General features: G+C 64.3%; 1 protein-coding gene across 1 annotated transcript; it reads right to left on the bottom strand.

Moving 5' to 3' along the window:
* Positions 1–271: 271 nt before the first annotated feature.
* On the bottom strand, positions 272–7,193 carry LHX3 (LIM homeobox 3). Its single transcript, XM_033123450.1, has 6 exons — positions 6,954–7,193; positions 4,562–4,733; positions 3,739–3,941; positions 2,962–3,113; positions 2,709–2,877; positions 272–1,791 (listed from the first exon to the last, which is right to left on the bottom strand). Exons 1-6 carry the CDS (start codon positions 7,045–7,047, stop codon positions 1,373–1,375), a joined length of 1,209 nt encoding a protein of 402 aa, XP_032979341.1. The 5' UTR covers positions 7,048–7,193; the 3' UTR covers positions 272–1,372.
* Positions 7,194–10,504: the final 3,311 nt, after the last annotated feature.

Below are 10,504 nucleotides of genomic sequence, written 5' to 3'. Positions count from 1 at the left end.
GGACAGCCTGTTCTCCTACATCTCCTTCCAGTGCTTGGAAGTTTGGCCAAGATCCAGGGACAGAGGGGCCCCAGTTCACACCAGGTGCCATCCCTGGCGAGGAGCCAGCAGCGACTCCAACACGGCCTCCCAGCTTTCAAAGAACCGACCCCCACCCCAACGCCAAGCTCTGCCTGCGCTCCCATCCCCACCCCACTGGTCTCACTAAAGACAGGGACCTTCCAATGTCTGCAACTGACAAATTTATTTAAGTCTTGGAAAAAGCCGATGGTCAGAGAATAAATAAAAGACACGGGACGTTCACAGAACCAACAGGCAGCTTGGGACGCAGGTTTGCAGGAAATCCTCGGACTTACACGCAGCCGGCCTTTGTATCTGGGGACTCCAGCCAGAGAACATCAGACAGAGGAGACGGGCAAGCTCAGAGCAGCCCCGCCCCAGCCTTCTCCAGCCGGACGTCCAACCCTCCGGCAGTTAGAGCAAGGGCGGGGACGGAAAGCCCCTGGCAGTTTGGCAACGGAAATGGGTGGTCTGGGCGTGGCCTGGACCCCAGGGCGGGAGACTGTGACTGGGAGGGGTGTGAAAACTTAATCTGTGCGGGGAGGGATCTCCTAGTGGGCTGACAGGGTAGCTCTGGACACGAGGGGCCCCCAGGGAGTCCGGTCAACTCCACAAGCTAGTGGAGTGAAAAACAGAAAGATCTAGAGCCGGCTGTGCCGGGGGGAGGGGTGGGGACGCTCCTGGGGAAGGTGGGGATTGGTGGCAGGAAGGCCCCCAGAGGGATCAGAAAGGACACGGGCATGCCCCTCTCCCCCGCACTACCTACTGCCTCACCCCTGGAGGAACGAGGCCCATCTCTGACCTAAAGTGGGGCCAGGGTGCTACACAACTCAGAAAGATGGACCCTGGGAAATGAAAGCACGACTAGCATTATTTTTTAATCTTCGAAATTAAAGCATCTTCCAGCCTAAGGGCTGTGCTGGTCTGGGCTGGGAGAGGCCACAGCGTGAAGGCCAGGCCTAGATGGGGTGACATTTCATGTCTATTATCAACAGCAAGCCCTCAGTTAATTGGTCGATAAAGGGAGAAATCTGCTTATAAAACAAGGCTTGCTGGGCAGTCACCAGGTGGGCCAGCGCTGTGTCAGAGGACTAGCGGACCTGGACAGCCCCTGCTCCAAGGGTGCTCCACAGAACCGACCCCTCCCTTGGCATCCTCATCCTGTCCCCCGCTGGTGGTGGCACCTGCTTCTCTCGGAGGTCCAGGGCTTCCCAGGGCTTCGGGAGAGGAGGAGAGTGCAGCTCCAGGCCACCCAGCCAGGGGCAGCGCTGCCGACCAGACGCTTCCAGTCAGGTGGAGCCAGGCGCCTGGGTCAGAACTGAGCGTGGTCCACCTCATCCAGCCAGGACGCGGGGCTAGCAGGGAAGTCGGGGTAGCCCCCGCTGCTCCCAGTAGACAGGTCAGAGCTGGGTCCGTTCCCTGCCAGCACCCTCATGGGTGGGGGCCCACCTGGAGCCCCTGAGGGCACAAGGCCCAAGCCAGCATCCGGGTACACCAAACTGGAGAGGAGAGGCTGGGGGCCTGAGAGGCTCTGCAGGGCAGCCGGGGACGGAGGGACGCCGTAGGGGCTGGCCGGGCGCAGCTCTCGGTACTGCTCCGGGCCAGCCAGGCCCCCGTGCTCCAGCGGGAAGCTGCCTGGTGCTCCCGCGGGCCGGCCCAAGGCTGGGGTAGGCTCCGCTAGGCTGCCATAGAGGCCATTAGCAGGGCCCATCTCGGCCATGGACGGTTCTTCTGCAAGGGAAGCAGAGGGCGCTGCTCAGTGCTCGCCCTCCTCCACCTCTGGACCCCTTCAACGCCCCTGCTGCAGGGGTGACCTGCCCACATCACACAACCGGCCAGCCCAACTCTCTTCTGTGCTTAGAACTCACCGGCCCGCTGTCCCCACCTCTCCACCCCTGCGTTGGTTCAACTCCGTCCCACCAGGGGTCTAAGGAATGGAGGATCCCCGTGGGATGGTGCCAGGAGCGGTCAGGTCAGGGAGCAGGGCTCCGGGACAATCCACAAAGCTGCCTTGGGAGAGGTGGCACAGGTACCACTCACCCCCACTTTGCAGACAAGTTACCTGAAGCCCAGAGAAGCTGGGTGAGTAGCCTAGGGTCACAATGCAGCCAAAACAGTCACCTGCACAGCCTCTCTGAGGAGGGGCACTGAGGGGTGGGGTGTGAGGGTCCCTTGGTGTAAGAGAATGAGATAATCGGCTAACACAGAGGAAGGGGGACCCTCCCAACACCAAGCACCCAGGACTGTTTAATCGTTTACCCCAAAATTGTGCTGCCCAGTTTCCTAAAAGTCATTGCAAGCACAGGAAGCCAGACACCCTCTGGTCTGGACCCTCCCCCATAAGAAAGCCTGCTGAAGGACAGGCCCGGTCACAGGGCTTCTGTCCCCAACCAAGGGAAGAGCAGTGCTCCTGAGTGGCCAACTCACCGGGCTTGGGGATGGGGAACCAGAATCTACGACTGAATTGTTTAAAGTAAGGCTAAAGAGGCCACTGAGGAGGCAATGCAGATTTACAGGCCTCCTGCAACCAACCAACCAACCAACCCCACGTTCTTCGGACCCCCAGGACTGCCTGCTCTCGGTGAAGCGGGAGTGCGGGAGTTCGCATGTGCGAGGCGGCCGCGGTGGCCGTGCCTGGCCCGCCGTACCGGTGAAGGAGACCTCGGCGTCGCTGTCCTGCGCCTCCTCCTGGACGCTATCCTTGTCCGACTTGGAGCCGCGGGCGCGCTTCATGCTGCGGAAATACTGGCCCCAGCGTTGCCGGCCCGCGTCCTTCTTGAGTCTCTTCTCCTTGGCCCGGCGGTTCTGGAACCACACCTGAGGAGGGGGCGGGGGCGGGTGAGTGGCCGCAGGACGGGGAGGGCAGGGGGTGCCGCAGGCGCCGGCGTGCCGGGCGCTGACCTGCACCACGCGCATGTCCAGGCCGGTCTCAGACGAGAGCTGCTCGCGCACGTGGCGCGCGGGCTTGGGCGACGTGTTGTACGCGTTCTTGAGCGTCTCCAGCTGCTTGGCGGTGATGGTCGTGCGCGGCCGCTTGGCCGTGGCCTCCGCCTCTGCATCGCAGGGGAGCCTTGAGGCTGGGCCCGCTCCTCCCGCCGCCCAGCGCTCCCTCCCCTCCGTGCGCGGGGACATCGGGGCCCCTAATGCCGACCGCCGTGGCCGCGGGGCCAGAGGGGTTTCGTGGAACGCGCGGGTGCTGGGAGAAACGGAGAAAACGGGGTGGAGGTGTCTGGGCCCCGGCGGAGGGGTGGCTCCGTGGCGGCCTTTATTAGGAACCCGCAGGCCCCCTCTTTGTTCTAGGAGTGTGGGTAGCGCCGGATCTTCTCGGTCAAGGACTTAGGGCGATAATTCAGCCCAGAGGTGACACTTTACGTAATTCAGACCGGCCTCCCTGCGCTCGCGAGTGAGGCGGCTGCTAAGACCGCAGACCCCGGCTTCCCTAAAGCGGGTCTGTTCATTATCCCCCGCTTCCGGCTCCGAGGCCGAAGGGCGAGGGTCCCCTCCCTGCGCCAGCCTGGAGGGAAGGCGCTCAAATTCGCGCCCCTTAGTGAGCGCTCCGCGGCGGGCGCTGGAGGGGGGATCCCTCCGCACCCCACCCGGATTGGCCTTAGCCCCACTTGGCAGTCGAGGAAGAGGGGTGCCAAGGCCAGCCCGGCGACTGTCGCCCCTCCCGCTGACCTCGCTGCTTGGCCGTCTCATAGTCCGTCTTGCACACCAGCCGGCTGTCCTCCATGAGGTAGAACTCGTCGCCCGTGGCCAGCTGCCGCTTGCACACGACGCAGGCGAAGCAGTGCAGGTGATACACGAAGTCCTGGGCGCGGCGCACCACCTGCGTGGGCGGGATGCCCAGCTGGCACGCGGCGCACTTGGTCCCGAAGCGCCTGCGGGACGTACAGGGTGCGGCTCAGCGCGGCGAAGGCGGCCCCTTCGCCCGGAGCGGGTGCGAGAGCCTTGAGCGCGGCGCCGCGCAGGGCGGTTCCGGGAGGGAGGCTCGTGGGCGCTGCCCTGGTCACCTGCCCGGCAGCCCGGGTGGAGCCGCACAGAGTACGGAGAGGCGACCCAGGGACGCCGGGGAGCACAGCGTCCTCGGTGGGGCGTCGGGAAGGTGAATCCCTTAGAAACCAGAGACCTATGCCCGGAAGGCGCCCGCCCCAGCATCAAGCACAAAAACAAGACCAAAACTAAGAGGGAGTAACTTCAACACAGTTCTACAAACTTGGGATTATCTTTTTTAACGATTGCTTCTGCAATTTACAAAATTAAGTACGTAAAAATATTTTGTTGATGTGTTAGCCAGGCTCAGCCGCCCGCCACAGGAGGGGCCCCAGGGCGCCCTGCCTGTGTGACAGGAGGGAGTCTGGAAATGCCGGCTTCCAGGGTTCCTGGTCTGGTTATTGTTGCGAGTCGGGGGTCCCTCGGGGTGGCCACCCCAGGCCTCCTTTTCACGGGGCACATGGTGCCGCTGTCCCCCGGCGCCCCATCCCCCCACAGCCAGGCTCACTTGAAGAAATCCTCCTTGCAGTACACGCTCTCCCCGCGGCTGAAGCAGCGCTCGGCCAGTGGCGTGTGACAGTCACTGCACTTGAGGCACTTGCTGTGCCAGTGGCGATCCAGGGCCTTGAGGATGAAGCGGTCCAGGATGTGTTGGTCGCAGCCAGCACACAGTGGGATCTCTGCAAGGCGAGGAGCTGCCGTGGTCACGGGAAGCACGGAAGTCACCTTCCACCCCAGCCCCAAATCCAGGGCTGCTGAGGGAGGCCCCCTGCCCTGCACACCCTCTTCCCCAGCCAGCTTGAGGGGCCGCCTGGCTCCCCAAGTGCGGAGAGTACATGGCACAGAAGCCCACAGCCCAACCTGCAGTTAAAACTCAGGAAAACCAAAATCGGTTTAGAAACATTCAGGTGAGCGAGAAGGTACCCAGGCCATTCCATTAGGCCAGATACGGTGTCTCAAAGTGGTCCCGGTGCACGGACCACTGGAGGGCTGCACACTGGTCTGTTAGGAAAACCCTGCCCCAGGAGCTCTCTTAGAGGCTGAGCTGGCAAACGGGTCCTTACCATCACCCGGAGGCCAGGCACATGTGGCTGGGGGGCACCCACCACACCATCTCCCTTGTTACTTTGCACAATTAAGCACCCTGGTGGAAGGAAACACTCCTTGTACGCGTGGCTGTCCAGCCCCGTGGCCCTGTCTGCAGGCTACCAAGTTAAAAGCCGATGCCCTCCCGGTCTGCGGGGGGCTGAGGGGGGCTTGTGAGTGGACTGGACAAATGGATTCATTGTACTCATGCTCAAGCATGGGTACCGGAGCACACAGTAGGCAGTTTGCTCTCCCACACAGTTATTCCAGCACCAGGTTCTCACGGGTTCTGCTTCCTTGGGACTGCAGGCCTTGGGAAGACAGGCTGGGGAAACTCGGGGGTGACCTGCAGGGGTCCCGGGGCCATGAGGGACTTTTCAGGGTGCTGGTGAGGTGAGGCCTCCCTGTTAATTCAGAAAAAGTCTCCTGGGGAGGAGAGAGCGACGCGCAAGGAGCTGGAACCCACACAAATATTTCACCCCCATCACCGTGCTCACATCGCTGGCCCCGACCCCTCTGGCTCCAGGCCGACAGGCAATGGGTGGGAAGACAAGAAAAGGACCTCTCTCGGATAGACCTCCCTCCCGCAGCAGCGGGAAACCCACGAAGGACGCGTTCCCGCGTCAGGCAAAACGGCGGCCCCAGGTGCTGAGCCTTGGGGATCCGCCGGGCGCCCCGGTTCCCCACCTCGATCCGCGATGGCAGGACGGCAAAGACCCCTGGCATAGAGCTGATGGCTGGATCGGCCCTCGCAGCGTGTATTCAGCACCGCGGCCCGGACAGCTCCCCAACCAAGCCGCCCCCGGAGCCCGCGTCTGGCAAAAGCCGCACCCGCCGCGCCCTTCGCGCTCCCCGCGAAACCCTGGCGATCGGGGCCTTACGCTGCATGGCGGCTCCAGCCTCGGTGGGTCTCCTACCCTCAGCGCTGGCTGAGCCCAGGAGAGCCTCCTGCCCTCCCGCCGCCCGCTGCCTGCCAGCTCTCCTGAGCGGTAGCCTGGAGCCCGCCTCCCCTCCCTCCCACCTTCATTTCCGCCCTCCCACCCCTTCCTCACAGCCCCTGTGGTCAACCCCTCCCAGAAACAGTCGGAAAATAAATAAATAAGTAGGGGAGGATGGGACCCCACAGCCTGGATGTAACCCCTTTCCCACCTGCTCTGCTCCGGCCAGTCCCCACCTCGCCAGGCCACCTCTGTATCCATCCTGCTGGTCCCGCCAGCCCAGAAGCCCACGGAGAATGGCCCTGATTCCCCAGGAGCCAAAGCACTGGGAGTGAGACTGGTACCAGTAGGAAGTTGGGGGCTTTCCTGTACAAGGGTCCTGAAGATCAGCCCAGAGTGGGCCACCAGAACAGGTGCGTGTGGGTGCAGACGCCGAGACCCCGACTAGCAGCATCTGCAGATGGGGTCCAGCCTCACCTGGGCCCCTGCATCTGACTCTCTTCCCGGAAAAGTGTGGAAGGTCTGGATGGGGGCCGTTCTCTTGGGCATCCTCCTGCCCCGTGGTCACTGGGCCCCATGGTTGTTCTCTGCACACTCTCCCTATCTCGGAGAGGGTTTCCTAAACAGGTCCTGGGATCCCGAGGGCTCCTGGCCTGAGCGGTGCAACGCAGCGACCACACACCCGACAACACAGCTCCAGAGGCCCCGACGCAAACTTGCTGCCCGGGTGCCCAGGTGGTGACATGCGGGGGCCCTTGCACCCACTTCCGCCCGGATCCCATGGGTCCTTGTAGCCAGGGCCAGAAAAGAGCGAGGGCCTCTGGGTGTCCTGGTGGTCCGCCCTCCCTGGTGCAGCCGCTCAGCCGGGGCACCCACCTCGGCGTAAATCCTCCCTCCGTGCCAGCAGCGCCAGCAGCAGGTCGCCGCCCGCGGACTCCCGGCCCGAGCCCAGCTCCCCGCGCGCCTCCATGGGTCCAGCCTCCCGGCGCCGCTGCTCTCCGGCTCTGAACTTTCCCGGGGCCTGGTGAGGCCACGGCCTCAGTGGCCCCGGGCCGGCATCCGAGCGACTCCCGGCTCTGCTGGGCGCTGAGCCTGCGGGCTGCCCCGGGGGCCGGGAGCCTCCGGCCGCGCGGAGGGCGGAGCGGCTGGGGGCGGGGCCGCGGCGCGGGGCGGGGCCGGGGGGGGTCGCTAAGACTCGCCGGGGGCGTCCGCCAGCTCTGCGCGCCTTGGCGCGGGGACTCACGGTGCCCATAAGCTACTTCAAGTGCCGGTGGGAGGGCGGGGACGGGCAGAGGAGGAGCCGGGCCAGGACTGCCCGCGGGCACTGGCTGGGGCCTCGCAGGTTCCTGCCCCAGCGCCGCGGGGCGCAGGCTGAGGCCTGGACTTCAGCGAGCGCAGACGTAGGCTGGGGTTCTGGGCGGAGGGCAAGAGAGGGGGCCGGGTCCTACGCCGCTGAGCTCGGCTCAAGAGACGGAGCTGAGAGGCTTGGTGACAACGTCTGGTTGGGACGAACGCCACCGGAGAGCCAGAGAGCGTGTGTGTGGCGCCCAAGGGCTCACAGCGAAGCCACTAGGAGCCGGACCCAACCTCAGACCTCCCAGCTCTGAGCAGCTTCTGGGCCCCACCCTTGGAACTTTTGCTCGGAGTGGGCATAAGGAAGGAGAGCAATTCTCAGGAGGGAAACTCACTGTCCTCGGCCCGGACAGGCAGCCAAGACTCCAGGTCGGCAGGGACAGAGCTGGGAAAGCCAGAAGTCCTCCCGCACTTTCCTCTGCCCCTCAGCACCCTGCTTTCACAGAACGCAGTGCCTGCGCCTGATTTTCCAACATCCTGCCCCAATCTAAACAGGTGAGCCTGTAGGAACCCACCCCTCCTTGCATGTAGAGAGACGCACCTACCCTAGGGCAGTTGCTCCTGCCCAGAGGGCACACAGCACCTGGCCACAGGCCAGTGCCAACCCTGTGCAGGCACCCACCATCAGGACACAGTATTGAGGGCCCCTTGCAGTGTGGGGCATGGGGAAGGCAGGGCACCAGGCGTGGAGAAGGACCCCCTCCCCAAAGTGCTGAGGGACTAGCAGGCTGATACCATCCTCCAGTTCCCTCCACCTGGGAGTCCCACAGTAATGCCCCACCTCCCCCTGCCTCCTCCTTACCACCGGTCACCTGGTCTGTGCAATTCTCCGTGTTGAGCAAAGGCCCATACGGCCAGCACTGCAGCCCTTCCCTGTGCACTACAGTCGTTACCCAGAAGGACAGGGCATGGCGCACAAGCGGGACCGAGTGGGTGCTGAGCTGAGTGTCAGCTGCCACAGAGGCCTGCCGGAGAGGGGCCTTGTGTGGTTTGACTGGGGAAGGAGCGGGTGGGCAGCGGGTGGAGGAGGCGGCCCCAGCGCTCGGCATCTGGCCGGCCCACCAACAATGCCTCCATTATTGCCTAACGTCTGCGGCAATCGAAAGGCCCTTGGGGAGGGCAGTTCAGGCGGGAGACCCGGCCCAGGGGCCCAGGAGCTGCACTGTTGGGCCGGTTGGTGAGGTCCGGGCTGGGCTGTGTGTGGGAACTGAGGGGCTGGGGTCTCGGGAGAAACTTGGCGCCCTTGCTCTGCTCCATCCCTTTGCCCCAGTACCGGTGAGGCCCCTTCTGTTCTGGGGCAGTCGGCAACAAACCCTGGCCGCACACTTGGGGCCAGGCCCCAACCACCCACCAGCCACAGCAGGCGCTTGCTCCAGGCCCTCCGCCCTCGGGCTCCCTTCACGCTTGTTCCCATCTCTCCTGTCATGCCTGCGGTCCCTCAGACTTTCTTTCCCTCTCTGCACTCAGTGCGCTGTGCCCCTTCCTCCCAGGTGTCCCTTGCGGTCTGTCCCCTGGGGCCTCCTGCTCGGGGCTCTTACCCCGAGTCCCGGCGAAGGTGCAGAGGGCAGCGCCGCGGAGGCCCCGGGCCTATCTCGGTCGGGCTCCGTTTCCAGCAGCATCGCTGCCGCGGGGCCAGGGTGAGCCCGAGTCGCGCGGGTCGAGCTCCTCCTCCCTCTTCCTCGGAGGCCCCCGGGCAGGTTCGGAGCTCCCTGAGGTCTGCGTCCACGTCGGAGCCCACCCGTGTCCCTGTCCGCTCGGCGTGGCCAGACCCGGGGCCTCTGGGTCCGGGAGCTGTCCGTGGTGCTGAAGGAGGCGTGCTTGTTGCAGCCCACCTCCCACCTCCCCAGACCGCGGGTCTCCCGCCCATCTCACCACCCCCGCCCCTGCCCCGCCCCTCTCGGTTCCATGACCCGCCTCCCCCCGCCCCACCTCCCGTGGAGCCGTACCTCCTCCAGCCTTCCGACCTCCCCTGCAGGGGTAAGGAGGTTGGACTGGGGGATAAGGGAAAGGAAAAGGGAAAGGGAGCCGGCTTCACCCCAAGCTCCAGTCGGCCCCAAGGCAAGGGGATTTCACGGGAAGCGGGCGCTCCCCCCTGCTGCTCCTGCTTGCAGCCTCTGGAAGGCAACACCCAGGTTGCGAGTCTGGGTTGGCCCCTCCACCCTGTTGGCCTCCAGCCCAGGCCCCCACCCAGGGCCTGGCTCCAGGTGTGGGTCAGAGGCCTTCAACTGTTGCCTCTGGCCTGAGGCTTTCTGCATTCACCTTCCCCTGGATCTCAGGCCACAGCCCTACCCCCACACCACAGGAACGGCAGCTGGGGTGCCAACAGAAAGTACTCAAGGGCCATGAGCTCCAGGACCCTGGGCCTGTAACAGGCCACCGATGGTGTGTGAGTCCACGCACATAGCAGCACCACTCAGGCCCTGGCTGCTGGCCAGGGCACCCACTGGTCACTGTACCCAGCTGGCACACCAGGGACTACCTGTGCCCTCTCCGGAGGAGGGACCTGGGCGAAGACAGGGAGGGGGCTACCTACCCGCCTCTGCACAGCCTGGCCAGGGAAGCGAATCCACAAACTCCAGCCAACAGGTCTCCCTCCTAAGCCACACACAACTGCCGGAAACCTCCTCCCACGAAACAAGGCTGGGCAGGAGAAGAAATCAGTAATTCAGAATCTGAGACAGCGAACAGGTGTCGGGGGCAAAGGCGCAGGTACAAGGCCCACGAGGCTGGGGCATTCAGGCCTGGGGGCGGAGGGGCAGCCTAGGAAGGCCACGTCCAGTAAGAGCCCATGTCCGGAACTGAGTGGGCTGGCGGCTAGGGGAGGCTGGGGGTGCTGAGAGGTCCCCTTGAATAGGGGTGTACCCTGAAGTGTACAGTCCATCTGCAGCTGCCACCACCCACACCCCCCGATTGGCTGTGTGAACTGAAGGCTGCTGCCCTGTGTCAGTGCAGACTGGCCGCAGACTCGAGAACTACACTTATGCCCGCCTTGCACTGTCTGCCCAGCCTGGGGCCACCCGGTTCCCTACAGAAATCCTAGACCTTCAGGTGTCCAGTCCATACACCCCAGAGGC

This window comes from Rhinolophus ferrumequinum, chromosome 12 (genome assembly GCF_004115265.2).
Source record: "Rhinolophus ferrumequinum isolate MPI-CBG mRhiFer1 chromosome 12, mRhiFer1_v1.p, whole genome shotgun sequence".
Lineage (NCBI taxonomy): Eukaryota > Metazoa > Chordata > Mammalia > Chiroptera > Rhinolophidae > Rhinolophus > Rhinolophus ferrumequinum.
The sequence above is the reverse complement of the archived record's forward strand: the minus strand, read 5'-3'. Positions and strand labels throughout refer to the sequence as shown.